Source organism: Euleptes europaea, chromosome 7 (genome assembly GCF_029931775.1).
Source record: "Euleptes europaea isolate rEulEur1 chromosome 7, rEulEur1.hap1, whole genome shotgun sequence".
NCBI classification, from domain to species: Eukaryota; Metazoa; Chordata; class Lepidosauria; order Squamata; family Sphaerodactylidae; genus Euleptes; species Euleptes europaea.
This window is the reverse complement of record NC_079318.1, coordinates 63,241,981-63,258,415: the sequence shown is the minus strand read 5'-3', so window position 1 is coordinate 63,258,415 and position 16,435 is coordinate 63,241,981. Positions and strand designations below refer to the sequence as shown.

At 41.1% G+C, this 16,435-nt stretch overlaps 3 protein-coding genes across 4 annotated transcripts in view; 1 reads left to right on the top strand and 2 right to left on the bottom strand.

The window, feature by feature from the left end:
• Positions 1-198: 198 nt before the first annotated feature.
• Positions 199-5,337, bottom strand: SRSF7 (serine and arginine rich splicing factor 7). 2 transcript variants are annotated; one of them, XM_056852465.1, is made up of 9 exons: positions 5,216-5,337; positions 3,503-3,683; positions 3,220-3,396; positions 2,289-2,363; positions 2,109-2,210; positions 1,693-1,740; positions 1,461-1,496; positions 843-884; positions 199-536 (listed from the first exon to the last, which is right to left on the bottom strand). In XM_056852465.1, the coding sequence occupies exons 1-9, from the start codon at positions 5,241-5,243 to the stop codon at positions 482-484; spliced, it is 744 nt and encodes a 247-aa protein (XP_056708443.1). In that variant the 5' UTR covers positions 5,244-5,337; the 3' UTR covers positions 199-481. The 2 variants fall into 2 exon arrangements, with proteins under 2 accessions (XP_056708443.1, XP_056708444.1); XM_056852466.1 differs by lacking the exon at positions 843-884.
• A 5,460-nt stretch (positions 5,338-10,797) lies between these two features.
• On the top strand, positions 10,798-12,119 carry GEMIN6 (gem nuclear organelle associated protein 6). The gene is made up of 2 exons (XM_056853298.1): positions 10,798-10,939; positions 11,668-12,119. The coding sequence occupies exons 1-2, from the start codon at positions 10,812-10,814 to the stop codon at positions 12,050-12,052; spliced, it is 513 nt and encodes a 170-aa protein (XP_056709276.1). The 5' UTR covers positions 10,798-10,811; the 3' UTR covers positions 12,053-12,119.
• A 3,503-nt stretch (positions 12,120-15,622) lies between these two features.
• The window catches only part of DHX57 (DExH-box helicase 57), a 32,983-nt gene continuing 32,170 nt past the window's right edge, over positions 15,623-16,435 (bottom strand). Inside the window, exon 22 of the mRNA XM_056853087.1 lies at positions 15,623-15,819. Coding sequence (XP_056709065.1) covers positions 15,676-15,819 — 144 coding nt within the window. The 3' untranslated portion in view covers positions 15,623-15,675. The remainder of the gene's footprint in view (positions 15,820-16,435) is intronic.

The window sequence follows — 16,435 nt, the reverse complement described above, 5'->3', positions numbered from 1 at the left end:
TGCTGTTATAGAACAAGCTAGACAAGCAGCTTCCTTAACACAGCTGTGCACGTTGCATCACCCCAGAACTCTGGAGCGCTATATTAAAAATAAATCACACAAGCTTGTTGCAGGCCAGTGGCAGCCACAATTACTTTAAGCTGACATCCTTGTACAGTACTTGCATACAATACTAAGATAGCTGTTTGTAACTACATTTTCTTGAAATATTAAACAGAAATAGCATTACAGCAAAATTAGAAATACACATTTTTTATTTCAGGTGCCAATAAAAAGACCATTTTCAGATCACAGGATGTTATTACATAACAAGAAATTGTGCACTAGTCTACAGCAGCAGCTTTTACTACAAGATCAAGATCCTTGCTGCATTAGTCCTAGAAAGGTTTTTGATCAACTAATCTTTACTTTTGTCAATAACACCAAAGAAATCCCTTAAAATAACGTAAACAAAACTCTTCCTAACAATTTCTTCGTAATTCTAATCCAATCTTTCTTGACTCACACTCCTTCGAGGACTTCCTGATGGTGAACGACTAGAAATGAAAGAAGAAAGTAATTGCAGGTTATCCCAACATTAATTAGCAAAAACACACATATAAAATTAGTGGATTAGCATTATTAGGAGGCCCATGCTATTTATGCTTAACTAGAGCACTATTAGTAACTAAGTTTAGCATTTAACATTTATTTGAATGCTGCTTTAAGAAAGGATGTTAGGTGAAATACAGGTGAAATACAGGCTAAAAGCTTTTAATGTTAATACTGAAGCAAACTTAAAAGTTTGCATGCACCCCCTTTCCCACAAGATTTACCAAGTTTCTCTCAATAAACATACTTACCCTGAGTTAATGGAGAATGGATATAAATGGCTCATATCAAAACTGAAAAAGCAAGACTGAAGATTAAATCATGTAAAAGATGTATTAAAACATTTACTTATCTGGGTAACACTAAATTCAGACTTATTCCACTACTATAAATGTACCAACTGGCTGATGCTCAATGTCTAAAAAACATGTTTCTGCCATAAGGCAAAATTCTTCCCAAAATTTAATGAAGGCTTCAGTCATAACTACAAGTCTTCTCAGTTTAACGTTGAGCCATTTACATTTATTATCCATTAACATAGCCAGGCAATGATTTCTCTGTGTATACTACCCCACCACCACCCAAATTTCATAAATGGGATAAAGTTTGGGGCTTACTTTCAACCCATTGTAACTATTCATAATGCGTTATGGTCACACTTTCTCAGCCCTCAAGAGAGCAGATACCAGTTAACAGATCCATCCCAGCTTGTCACATTTCTGTACGTTTAACCCAACCCAGACATACGTTCAACATCCTCCAGGGGAGAGAGCATTAAACGCACCAGCATATATATACTAAGACCTACAAATGTCCGTTATCTGAATATCTTGTACTAAATTGTGGCCTGCAGCAGAGGTTCAACTTACCTTCTCTTTAGAGATGGTGATCTTGATTTGGAGCGGCTGCAAAACAGTATTAATTAAATTATACTAGCACCAATATTACCAGCCAATTATTATAAATCATACTTGATAAAATTTCATCATGGAGTTTAACATTAAATATACTAGGATTCATATTTAAAGCCCTACAGGACACCATTACTGCATGTAATTAAGCTATTTAATTACTTTAATAAAGAAAACAGTCAAGGTTTACCTGCTTCTGGGTCTTGAAATAGACCGGGATCTCGATCTGGACCGAGACCTAGATCAAGAAAAAGAAAGTAATTAATTCTGCAATGCTCTAAAAAACAACAACCCAGAATGTTTATACAGTTGAGATGTACTTTGTTTGTTCCAAAATTGTTGCTGCCTAAACTAATTAGGCAGTTATATGCCAGTACTTGAAATGAGACTGTAGATATGCAATTACAATATACAAAGTTTGGAATCCCATCCAGTCTAGAGATATCTTCAGAATAAACTCTGATTTGCAGTTGCTGGTGCCCAACATGTCAAACACCTCACAATATCTGGAACATTTATTATATACACAGCAGTGCAACACAATTGTTTTCCACCAGTTCATTATCCTTCATGATCAATAAGCTTTAGATGCATTAGAATAATTACCTTGATCTCTTCAAAGAACCTGATCGGGATCTGCGTGGCGAGACAGACCTGGATCTACGAGGAGAGAGTGATCTAGATCTGCGAGCTGAGACAGACCTAGATCTAAAGAAGAGTTGGTGAATGTTATACTGTTCTCTGCGTCTTAGAATAAAGCAATCCTACTCTGACTTAAATGCTCACCTCCTGCCACGACTTCGGCTGCGTGAGCGAGAATATCGCCTTCCCCTGGACCTTGAATGAGATCGAGACCGTGACCTAGTTTTAGGTTTGAGAAGACAAGTATTAGACTACAAATTTAACAGTTAACAAGTGAGCCTTTGCCGAAGCCAAAATATCAGATCACTAAAATTAGTGTCTGTCAGTTGGAAAAATTCAGGGCCTATATTTCTCGAGTATTTTTACTACCTAAAAAAGATGTTAAACTGAATTACATTTTAGAATTACATCATAAAATAAAACACTGTAATGTGTATTTAAAATAAACCTTGCAAGTTTGCAGGTCGACCCTCTTTGGCCCAAGGTCTAGCAGATCTAGACGATCTAGAAGTATCTATAGCCGATCGCTGCATCTAGGTGTTCTCTTCAATCTAACGACGATCAAACTGACAGCCAAATGAGCCAGGTGAGGCTTGATTGACGCAAGAAGATTTTTCTAGGTGGGAATGTGGTCAATCTGGTGTTCCTCTTTTTAAACCGGAGGGGGCCCCAATTGAAAGCCAAATTTACTGTTACGGCGGTCACCGTCTCAAATTTTCTGCCCTTTACAGAATAAGGTGAAGCTAGGTGTAGATGGCTCGAGGGGATCTGGCCTCTTATGCTGATCACCTCAAGGTCTAGGAGGATCTTAATTGTCGGATTTGCAAGGCGCCTCAGCATGAAATCTTAAGGCTCGTGACATTCTGAATCAAGGCGACTGACTCAAACGAAGAAACCTGAAAGGTTTTGACCAGGTTGATTATTAATATAGTAACATTTTAAAACAAAATATAAACAATTGTAATACACCCACACAACAACAACATTTATTTAAAAAATGGTGTACTATTTTCTTCTTTGCTAACAAAATCTATGATTAACTGTTGAAGAAAGCCATTTGTATCCACAAATATACCTGCTTCTTCTCCGACGACTGTAGCGATGACAGTCATAAGCATAATGACCTTTCTCACCACATTCATAACATCTATCATTAGGATCAAATGGTCGCCGTGCTGGGGGTCTATCATAGCGAGACCGACGAGGCATACCAGTTGATAGCTCCACTCTCACCCTGGATCCACAAATAACCCTGTAGTTGAAGGCAATGGAAAGAAATCTCAGCATACAATCATCCAACTGTATGTACAGAATTAAACTGGTACTTCCCATAAGAACTAAGGAGAACTTGTACATACTTCCCGTCTAGTCCACGAACTGCATCTTCAGCATCTCTTGGGTCCTCAAATTCAACAAATGCAAATCCTGGAGGGTTTCGCGCAATCCATACTGTACGTAATGGTCCATAGTAGCTGAAAGCTCTCTCAAGCTCTCCTTTACCAGCACCAGTACCTAGATTGCCAACATACACTTTGGTTTCTGCAAAAAAGGAAACAAGTTTAAGAAAATTAACAGCTCTAATACCCACGCTTTTTGACATTTCTGTAAGAGCAACCAATTTCACCACTATCTTTAGCTTCACACATACAAAATAAATGCCAGAAGTTCAGAATGGTGGCTTAATCCATTAATCCTAGGAAATCTGATTCCCAAATTCAACATGTTTTGAAGTGAATGTTCACCATTGGAAATAGTTCAGACATTTATTTCCTGATACATTAATATGAAATCATATTAACCTCCTGGATCACATTTTAGACCTTGGAATATTTTCCAGCAGCCTTCTAAAATTTTAATCTAGTACTTGGCACAATACCCTCCCACTACATATTTACACTCAACTAGAAATATATGCTATTCCACAGACTCAAGATAAGCCAACTAGATGTACTTCTGAAAATAAAACAAAACAAAGCACAAAAGGGGGGGAATCCTTTACAATGGCAAAGCCTCTGTCAACATCAATTATTTCCTCCTTCCTCCAAATTGCCCTGGCACATTTATAATGTGAGACTTAAATAAGGAATTTACACAGCTGCCCATAAAAGCAAAGAAAGCGCTCTACGTGCTTTAGGCAGTCTCCAGTTGAAGGTAAATGCATGCGCTGCCAGTGTGGTGTAGCGGCTAAGAGTGTGGGACTAATCCCTGGGAGACCAAGGTTCGAATTCCCACTCGTGCCATGTAAGCTCTCTGGGTGACCTTGGGCCCATGTCTTTCTTTCAGCCTAACCTACCTCACGGGGTACGAAATGGAGTATAAAAGAACTATGAAAGCTGCTTTGAGTCCCCGCTGGGGAGAAAAGCGAGCCGCAAGAGAGTAAAATAAATAAATACGAAGAAGTGCTAGCCTGGGGCCAAAAAACTCTCCTCATTATAAAGGAACCAGAACCAAGCAGCCTCCTACTAAGAAAACGCGCCGAGAACCGATCGTGCCGCCGCCCCAACAACCCACCCGCTTCGCTCAGAGAAGCGACCGGAATCGGGGCTGCGAGCCAGTCATAAGGCCTTCCGTGCGATATCTCGCGCATGCGTCCTACGTTTCACGGCCTCCTCCCCACACGCGAGGAAACCTCACAGCGTGCACATCCGCTTGAGGCCCCTAACACCACCACCCCGCGCGCGCGGAGCAACCCTGGGCGCCGCCATCTTTGGCGCCGTCTCCATTTTGCCCGCGTCGCCGTAATGCGTCTAAATGCAAGCCAAGGGGGAAGGCAACTTCGTCAACTTCTAGCAGCCTCGCTCGCTGTGGCCGCGCAAACCAGCAATACGTCACTCGGTATCTCCAAACAGCCGCCTCACCTTAATAGACTCCTCCGTAAGGCGACCGGCGACTATACATGTGCAAAATGGCGGCGACACCAGCAGCAACCTCTCTTGTCACTCGGTAGGGCCCGGTCGCTGACAAACACACCCAAGTGCTTACGAAAAACTAGGCCAGCCACACTACATTGCGTAACGGCGGCGGCAACACCACTTTCCCTGTGTCTAATTACTCCTCCTCGCGCCACTCACCTCCGCCATAACGGCCATACCGCGACATCTTCTCACAGCACCAAAAAAACCCAACTGACTCTTCGCGCGCATGCGGGATACGGTCCTTATATAGACTGCGCCGTTGTGACGCATGCGCATGGTATCCCACTGGTCGCCGCGGGCCAACTAGGCGGGAAGCGTTGCTCCTTTGTTTCCATAGAAACGGTAGTCGGAAAGTTGAGTGAGGAAGGGCAGCCCCGCACCATTTTAAACACGCTTTCTATCGAAGGAAAGTTATTTAGAAGCAGGCTGTGTTCTAAATGCGTCAAAAAAAAATTAAGCGCTAATAAAATATCAGGCAACAATTAAATCATGTAACCACATCCAAAGTTATGAATACATATGTAAGAATAGGAGTGATACATTCCTATTCAGAGTTCCCTGTTTCTATCTGCGAAAGTCTGAAATATGCCAGAAGACACTCTGCAACTTTAGCCTTCTTGTTCCGGCTGTCTAACGCCAGAGCTCTTTATTTTCCATATCTGGGATATAGGCTTTGATGCACAACTGATACTGTGCAAACCAATAAAGAAATTACTGAAATTCCTTTTCTCTAATCTTCACACTGCATAATTCATTTCTTTCTCGTTAACTGTCCTGCTTATGCATGGTTTTGAAAGGGAAGTGAACAAGAGGGTAAGGAATGTATAGAATTTGCACCCTATTTCTCTACTGAAGTATCACTGAAGGCTTGCTATAACAGTAAATAACCACAACACAGTCGTACCTTAAAGACTAACAAAGGCTGGATATGAGCTTTCATGAGTCACAGCTCACTTCTTCAGATATCTGTGTCTAATATGGACTCTTGCTCTTTTCTACTGCTAGAACACAATCACAATACAAGGAAAGAAAGTCCTGAACAAAAAAAAAATACTTCTAACAACTGCACAACCATCTGTTATAAAAGCAGCAGTAAATATAAATAACCATAACATTAAATAGCAGTGATCAAACTAGCAATTCCCAGTAAAACATCAGCAGTAGAAAAATCAGCTTCATTAACTTTATAGATGGCCTTCTTGTGGGGGAAAGAGGGATCTCCTGGGACAGGATGTTCCAAAGGCTGCTTTCCATCGTAGAAAAAGCTCTGTCCTCAGTCTCAATCTGCCCACCAATCTAATTTCTGTTAATATGTAGAATTGCAAACCTCCAGGTGGGGGGTGGAGTTCTGGAATTATAACTGATCTCCAGACTACATACATCACTTATTTAAAACATTTATTCTAGAGAAAATGGCTGCATGGCATTAACCTGTATCATGGTCCCTCCGCTCCCTAAACCCTGTTCTCCTAGGCTCCACCCTCCAAATCTCCAAGTATTTCAGAACCAAGAGTTGGCAACCTTAGTAAATATAGCACCTAAAGCAGGCCACCAATAGCCCAGTTCAGAAACCCATCATGTAACTTTTAAAAACTCCGTTGCCACCATAACAAAGGCTAAAACTGGATGACACACATGAATATCCAGGATGATCCCAGAGTTATCTATGGCTGGTCATTTAAGACAACAACAGCTTCAATCCTAAAAGAACTTCCCTGGGTGTAAGCCCCATTGAATAACATGGGGCTTACTTCTGAGTAGACCTGCTTAGGCTTGCACCCAATAACACCTCACCTGTTTCATCTCAAGTTAGATAGAAACCATATCCGATGTGGGAACTCAGGGTTCTTTGAGCATAGAAGGCATATTATGAAGTATCTGCCAGAGTTATTTCTTCTGAACATTGGTCTAAGGTCACCTGTACACCATTCTTCTACTACAAGTGGCAAATATTGAGAACAATGGCTAAGCCATCAGGTATGCTTTTTCACTGAATTTCATCAGTTCTGTCTCCACCTCTTTTATTATATATCTCTGCTATTCAGGGGCACTAGTCTCGACCTATAGGATTTATTTATTAGCTTTATACTTTTATATTGGTAGAGAAGCAAGTTTTGCTTGTCTAAAGTCTGGATAGTAGACTCTGAGGGATTTCCCTTCTCCTAACTAAAGGGAGGCAAAATATTGTCGAAGGCTTTCATGGTCAGAGTTCATTGGTTCTTGTAGGTTATCCGGGCTGTGTAACCGTGGTCTTGGTATTTTCCAAGACCACGGTTACACAGCCCGGATAACCTACAAGAACCAATAAAGGGAGGCATTTTCTATATATCTATGCAGATAATCAAGAATATGAGAAATCCATATTCAAAGTTCAATACTTTTGAACTGCAATGATTATAATGGGAGAATTTAACAGCCGAAGCCTGCTTTGGACATTGTTACTCAAAAGTAATTGCCCTTAGTAAATTGGGACTTACTCTCCAAATAGTGCAGTCCGAAACAGAATCTAATAATAATAAGCTAGAAATCACACAAAAAATTATACCTTTCTTTGTCCAAGCTTAGAATGATGTAACTTTTAAGATTGTTGTGTTGTCAGTTAGAGTTGGTGTAGGGTAGCTGATGCTTCAGTCCTGTGTCAGTTTAGAATGAAGAGTCAAATAAGACATAAGCTAGCTAGAAAATCCTAACCGCCTAACTATCCGAATCAGATCCACGGTGTGTGGGGAGGAGGGTTAAGACTGCAATCCTAAAGACATGTTTCTGGGAGTTAATCCCATTTAATTACAGACGACTTACTTCTAAATGGAACTGTTTAGGATTGCTCCTAAACCTTCTTTCCTGGTCTGTTTTGCCTGCCTGAAATGGCCTGAAGAAACCGCTATTGGCCCTGGAAGTTTACGCAGGAATCTTTCCCGTAATTTCAGGTCTGAAAAACTGTGCCGTGGGAAAACATTTACACCTGCGCAGTCTTATTGGCCCTCATTGAGTTCCATTGAACCGAGGAGCGAAACAATCTCCATCCTATCCTTACAGGACGGAGAGAAATATACTAGCCTGTCTTACATAGCAATTGGCAGGACTGAGGTAATGCACGTGATGAATTTTGAACTTTTGAAATGAACTAGGAAACGGTTATGAATACCTTCAGCATCAAAACACAAATGCGAAAGAAACTTTGTATTCATGCAAGTCCTAGCCCATTTTTTTTAAGTATTTGCATTAGTATAACTACAGACTTTTAAAAGTTAATCCAGGCGGCTTTATAGAAAGTATATTTTTTAAAATGTATAAGGCAGACTTTGCTGCTTGATTGCCAAATCTTCTAAGCTTGTCTTTTAAAACGAAGTCATCCTATGAGCCTACCGGGGACAGTATTATTAGGGCGTGAAACTGACTGACAGTGAAATCCGATGCAGAGTGACACCAGCCTACGCCCATTGAAGCAACTGGCGCAGACTGAAACAGTTATACATAGGACAGCTCTCTTAGGGCGACAACGCACGGGCGCTTGAGCCTCCTTTCTTCCCTGTTCCAGCCAGGATTCAGCCAGGATCCTGGCTGGAACAGGGAAGAAAGGAGGCTCAAGCGCCCGTGCGTTGTCGCCCTTATACACATTAAATAAAGGCGTCGGGGAGCTGCTTCCGGGTATCACTGGGGACGAGAGGAAATAGAGATTGAAGCCTCGGTGCATTCTGGGTCCAAGAAACTACGATCAACCACATAAGGCTTTATGCGTACGTACAATTCCGTTCTGGTGTGAGTGGATGTGTCGGTAGTCAGTTTGGTTTATTGATACGGTCTGTTTGACCAGCCAAAAGTTATGCAGGATGTATAAGTAAAGTAGAACTCGGTCGCGTTTCTATATATATCTATATCTATAGATATCTATATAGATATCTATATCTATCTATCTATATTTTAAAGTGCGCTGTTTTCGCTTCTTTACGGTTAGAAAGAGTTGTGGGTGTAACGTGGTTGTCTGGTTCTCGGTTCGTATACCTAGGCGAGCTCGAGGTGTGGGAACTAAGGTTTTGTGCAGTTGGGCATATGGTTTTTAATAAGGTGCTACTTTGTTTCATGGAAGTAAACAGAGGCGAGAGACGTAAACGATTAAAAAAAATGACGATGGATGCTGTCTCTCTAGTCACTCTCCTTTTCTGGATATTAGAATTTGGCGGTTGTTGGTTGCTCTGCTCCCTGGCTTCTGTTATAGTTTAATATTATATTTTTACCCGGGGAGGTTGCTCAGGTTTTTGATCCTTAAGCGCCATCACTATGTTTGTTTTTAGATGTAATGTTTTGAGTTATGGTTTTTTAACCATTTTAAGAGAGAACCGTTTGAGAGACACTGTCCTTCAGTGTTGCTCCTCTGAAGATGCCGGCCACAGCTGCTGGCGAAACGTCAGGAAAGAAAATACCAAGACCACGGTCACGCAGCCTGGATAACAGACAAGAACCAATTTAACCATTTTGTTTTTATATGTATTTATACATACATTGTTGGTAGCTGCCCTGAGCCCTGTTATGCATGAGGATGGGATATGTGTCAATAATAAATATATAAATCTGGGGGTGGGGGTGGAATGGGTATGCTAGGCTGGCTAACTGTGTGGTGAGGAAAAAGAAGTCTTGATTCCCCCCCCCCCACATGCACACAGGTGTAACAACCATGTTAATTAAAATAGCCACTCCATTGTCTGAATTGGTTTATGTGTTTAGATGTAGATACAAAATTGTATCCTTCCAAATATAAATGCCTTTAGCCTAGTTCTAGGTCCATTGTATTTTTACCATGTAAAAATATGCTCTGTGAATCACCATTCTTTCTTAGTTAAGTACAGAAGAGTGATTAGTTAGGGTGACTTTAATATCCAGCACTTTCTCAAAGCATTTCCTAAGTTGCTAATACAAAACAGATCTTTAAAAAATGTGTGATATTTTAAAACTGCTTTTTTCTGCACCTCTTAAGAATGTTCCCACACTTGGCCCCAAGGTGTGTTTGGAGGTGCTCTGATAGCCCAGGCTAGCCTGATCTCGTCAGAGCTCAGGAGCTAAGCAGGGTCAGTCCGGTTTAGTATTTGGATGGGAGACCACCCAGGAATTCACCAGGGTTGTGATGCGGAAGCAGGCAATGGCAAACCCGCACCAAACCTCTCTTGCCTTGAAAACCCTGCGGGGTCGCCATAACTCAGCTGAGATTTGACGGCAAAAATAAATAAATAAATGTGCAATAGGACTCTTTACTCTGAGGTGAGCCTGGTCAAGTTCAATGAGACTTATTCTCTTGTATAGTATGTGTGTGTGCACAGGATCATATCCTTAAGTAGCACTTAAGCCTGTTCTGAATCAGGACCCACCATTCACTACTTTAAAATAAAGAGATTGCTTATTTTCTGCTTATCTATGTAAATCACTGTTATAGGCTCACGCTCTTCCAATCTGAAGCAGAACAGGGATTTGTACAGAGACATAAGGAGTAGATTCTTCTAAGCATGAGTCATTATTATTTCACATTCTAAAAGTAATATTTTTTGGGAGGTACACATATGTGTGCTTCCAACTTAATTCAAGAAGAGTATACTTCAGCTTCCAGAAGTTTGGGAAACACTGACATGGGTAATTCTCTTGTTCCAAGCTTCTTCTGGCCCTGTTCCCTAGCTGTGACTCTGACTTAGTGCAATGGAACTTCTTTTCCTATTATTTTAATTATTCCTTTTTCTTCCCGCTTTAGTTTCAGCAAATAGGAAATATGACTGAGTGGCAGAAGAAAACCCCTTTGGAATGGCTGACGTATGTGAATAAAGAAGTCAAAGTTCTGGCTGCTGAGAAACACAGATATCAAGGGTGGGTCTTAACAGTTGACCCAGTATCGGCCAAGTAAGTAGGAACCTGGCTTGTCGTGCGAGAGTATGAAAACTGTGACAAAGCATCAGTTAAAATTTATTTTCACCAGAATAAAAAGAACTATTACCAGAACTATTTAAACATAATCTGTAAAACTGATCTAACCTATTGCTACTGGAATGATAGCAGCGTATCTGTACTCTGAAAAGATGTCTAATGCAGTATGGCCAGATTTCTACCAATCAGGTAACAGATTGGCCAGCAACCAACAGAATACAGGAGCTGAGTTCTTTGCTCTCATCTTTTTGTAAGCAGGACAGCTAAACAAGGTAGTGGGGGGAACATTAATTCAAGGCACTGTGGGATTTGTCCACTGTTGTAATCCAGGGTTAGCCTCAGGGTGAGAGGGCTGCAAGTAGTGCAGTGCCTAGTTTAAAAACACAAAAAAACATGCCAGGCCTTGGCTTCAAGTAGCATCCCCATTAAGGAACTTTGGAAGGAAGCTGTTTTAGTTGTACATGGTGGGACAGACTGCAGTTGTTCATTGGTACAACCTTTGAAACACATGGCCTGTACTCACTGGCACTCCTTCTTTCCTTCCTTTAAAGAAATAGTTATATACCGGTACTTCCTTTCTTCCTGACAAACAGGCCTGAAAGGCAGCTCACAATAAAAGAAGACTGCGTTAGCATGCAGCTGTTATTTGGAGAGGGGGAAGAGATCTTGCTCCTTATCAGACTTTTTATCTCTATTCTTGGCAGCATTCTCCTGGCACATCCTCTTGAGAATGGAAAAAACTCCATTTCAGCAGTCCTGGGCCATGCAGTGCAAGAGGTTGAAATAGTGACTGAAGCCGATGATGAGATGAAAGAGAAGCTCGCCCACCTCTTCATGCCGGAAGAGAGGCAAACATATATTCAAGAAGAGCTGGACAGAAAGAAGACCAGCTTGAAGGATTGGCTGGAGGCAAACCATATTCCTGTGAAAGAGCAAGGAGAATCACAAATGACCCTGTGTGTTGCAGGAGTATTAATTATTGACCCACCCTATCGGGCAGAAGACTGCAGTAGTTCCAATGAAATAATTTTGTCCAGAGTCCAAGGATTGATACAGGGTTATCTTGCACTTCAGCAATGTCAGATATAGTTCTCAGGTAGTGGGATGTTTAATTTGCTTTTAGAGTCAATGCAATGCCTTTACTCTCCAGGGTAGGTCTGCCTTTTAATTGTTGTCATAATGTTTGTCACTGTTAAGTGAAGATCTTCTGGCATGCTATTCTGTATACAGAATAGCCGACTGTCTCTTTTTGTCTTGGGATCCTGGAACCGGTCCTTCTCCAAAAGAATAATTTGCAGGCTTGTTATGTGAAAAAGTCCCAAGAAAAATACTACAGCTACTAGTTTACCTCCTCTAATCATCCTGCTATAAAATATTTATGAATCATCTCTATTGAAATAGTCCAGCCACTGTCCACTTATTAAATATCTAAACAAGCACACCATGCAGGACACTCAATTTTTAAAATGTCTTGTTCAATTAGAATTTGTGAATGAAAGATGGCTGCCTTTCCCCTTTGAAACTGGCTTTGTATTTTCCAGTAAGTGGTCTGTGTAAAGATATGACATCATTTGTTGGGTATGACACAGTTCTACTGGTAAACCAAAGATTATGCAAATATGTTTTGAGAGGAGGCTCTTTTCTTTTACTTTTTAAAGTGGCAAGCTAGAGCAATCACTGAGAGAAATGCCTCATTACATATCCATGTTATTGTGTTATGCGAGAAATCAGTGACTGGATCTTCTGATGTAGTTTAATGTTAAGTGTATGTTTTGAAAGAGAGATTAGTGCTTTGGAGCTGAGCTAGTCGGTGAGGGTTGTTTTAATCTTTTGACTGTATACTTGTTTACTGACAGAAATTAGGCCTGCTGAATTCCTGTTGGCCCCAGCAGGCAAAAGACAAGCACCACAATCCAAAGGTGAAGGGGGGCAAAAGTAATTTTTAAAAAATACATTAGAAGTACCTGTCACAGATCTTCTGGGCCTCTAAACCCTGGCACCTTTCTCGCCAGCAGCATGTACCATTTGAGCACCAACCAAACAATTCAGTCAATATGCTGAGTAAAGGTCAATGCTTGTCATAAAACCTGAAGGGGATTCTTATGAAGGCAAAGGAAGAATTCATATGGAAGAATGAGACACTGAGCAAGTTATTCTCTTGGCCTTCAAGTTCGTTTCTCTGGACTTGTCACATGATCATACTAGTGGTATTTTGGGCTACTGAACCCTCATTAACAGAAGTCAGATGTCTAGTTTTGATGGGATAAATTGGCCTTGAACCTACATTGATGCAAAAAAAAATTGGAAGGGCTAAACTATACATTACTGAAGTATGCCTTCAGACTTCTGAACGTTTGCTACTGTTATCAGCTAAAATGAAGGAAAGGCTCATCCTATCACTTAGGTTGTGCAAATCTACCCAAGTGTTAAGAGCCAGAGGCCGATGCTTTGTCAAGACATGCGATAGCGAACAAAGAGTGCTGAATTTGTTAAGTGGTTCACAATATGCAAGTGTCACACTTCCAAGCAAAATTCAGGAGTAAAAAAAATAAAAGTTAGTTATCACCGTTTATTTGTAGAGCTCATTAACTTGCTGTTTCAACCAATGATGGTTGAAGTGATGGAAAATTGCAGTAAGTGATGGAAAATCGCAGTAAGTTTTCTGACAATGATCAATTTTTATTACCAGAACTATTTATGTACTTGTTTAGATATTTCCCTCCCAAAATACAGGTCTTCATTACACAAAATTATTTTCATACTATTGAAATTCAGAGGCCCCCCCGTGAATGTAATTGTGCTGTGCCACAGGGCTGGGCCTGTTGTATAAAAAGCTGCCAGGCTGCCCAAGGCCACAAAGCATAACAAAACTGTACCAAAATAGGCTCCCTGTTCGAAATTCCTCAACCATTTTTTCCTATGCAACTCATGTAGGAAACCTAGTTCTTGATCAAAGTTCATGGGTTCAAGATAAGCCAGCAGGTACTCTTTCGTGGTTTGCTTTGGTTCTCTTTCAAATCTACACATGCAGCAGAATGACTTAGAAGAGTGTTCTGCACCATGTCAGAGAGGAAGTGGAGGATGCCCTTTTCCCAGGGCTTCTCTGTTACCTATGAGGCTGCCCCCCCCAAGACCTCTGTATTTGTACACCCCCAAAAGATTTTCTAACTTCACTGCCAGTTTTGTTATAGAGGGAGCCCTGAAACTGGCAGGAATTCCTTTGGACACTCCCAATTAGGAGTGGTCCAACTGCTGGAATGTTCCAGGAAGTACACTGATAAAACGCATTTTGTCCACTTCCATGGCCATTGAGTAATTGACTTAAGTTTGCTGGACAATATCCTGAGGGCCCAGAGCCTCCTTCAAAATACAGCCTCCTATAGTAATCCAATCACAGGCCTTTGTCCAAGAAGTCTGAACCTGTCAACTCTCAGGTAACCTAATCACCATACCTAAGCCTTCAAGATGTAATCACACACCTCACCTGCCCGCATTTGAACTTCCCCAAAATTCAAATTTACTGATGGGAAAAGAGACTGCACACCTTTGATATAATCTTACCACAGATCCCAAACTCTGCATGGGTTTGGACCAATAACAGAATTCCCACTGCAGTTGTGGCAATCACAAGTCTAGCTACTACAAATCCTGTAAAAGGATTGCAAGCCTGAAGATTTGTATCTTAGCAGAATAGAGGAGCTTTTCCATTTGAAATTATCTGTCTAATTTTCCCTTCTTCACTAGAATGCTGTGCCAGATTGGAACCCAGTTATACACTACATAGTTTGGTTCTAGAGAATTGCCTTGGGTAATATAGTTTGACCCTACACATGTAGAAGCTGCTTTACATATTGTGGACCTGTCTGGGTTACACTTCCCACTAAACCAGTCTAGTACTTTATTTGTTTTTTAAAGAGTACTTATAAGGTTGTACCAGTTCCCCACTCAGGATTTGGAAGAGCCACGAAAAAATGGTGCCAGCATTCAGCACTGTCAAAAACAAGCCTTGAGTCCATGGAAACAAAAAAACAAACCTACCACATCAGGTAACGGACTAGACTACAAATTTCCTTTCCTGCTGCAATAGATTTCTGCTTGCCATTAGTTTTTTTAATTACAGAGGAACATTTAAAAAGATCTCTGCCTCCTCATTCTTCAGAAACTCACTCTTGAAAGAAAAAAAAGCTGCCACCAATTCGCTGACAATTTAGACTGATGAAAAGTATTGTTATTCTTTGAACCAAGAGACTGGAGTCTACTGACAGAATTTTGGCTCAGCAAGATCCATTTTAGGATTTAGAAAAATGCATACACAGCTAATATGGCAAGCAGCCTAGGTCCCAATTTAGCTGTAAGAGCAAAGCTAAACCAATATACCAACAGTTTCCTTCGCATGCTTTATTAGAGGGGGAAATAACCATATTATTGAGAATCATCTTCATTACTCTTTCTACATTGTTTTGGGAAGGGTGCTTTTAGGAAAGAAACACTTCCCTTTGCATTAAAATGTGCAGTCTTTTCTGTATATACATACACATCAATTTCCATCTATCGAGTACTTTCTTTTCCAGTCCCATTAACTCTATAGGGGAAACTCGAGTGAAAAAGACTTTAGGCCCTTTGTCACAGCCCTACAGTGATCAGTGGTGCTTCTTCTGCTTCCAAGCAAGTGTTGCTGGGGAGTCTTTGTAATAAATCCTCTGTAGCTGACGTTACTGTGTTGTCACAAGCTTTACAATCATGCTAATGATACGAGATCCACGGGGGCAGGTGAATAAATCCATGCTGGGATTTTTGATTTTATCGTGGAGTAGTTGGTCAAGCTCACAGCGAAGTTCTTTTACTAGTTCTGCCACCTGAAAACACAATAAACGTTCTTATACAAACACACACATGCACATACAGGGGTGGGCCACACAGGTCACAGCCTATCCCGCTCTTCATTTATTTTGTCTAGATCACCCTGCACTGCTACAGCAGTCCTCAGCCAATGCCTGGCCGCTGTAGTGAAGTGTTTGAAACTGAACAAGTTGAAACTGAAGCCTGACAGGATGGAGGTGATGCTGGTTGGCGAGGTTGAGGTCTTGGAAAGTATCAAGCTTCCCACATTTGATGGGGTTCAGCTGATCCCGGGTGACTTGGAAGCCTAGGTGTTATTATTGGACCCAGCATCATTGCTGGGGATGCAAATTAATTACAGAACATACTTTCTTTGATATGCATTTAGCATGGAGGATGCCATGACCCAGCTGAAGGAGGCTCTAGCTTATACTTCAGTGAATGTGATGGCCTATAACAGGGGTCCCCAACCTTTGTGAGCCTGTGGGTACCTTTGGAATTGTAAGACAGGATAGTGGATACAACCAGCAAATGAAGGCCACAGGAGGCAGAAACCACCACCAAGTGTCAGGGAATGAGGTTATGCTTAACCTGTTAACATCAACTTTCCAGTATTTCAAGCAGCAGCTCTGT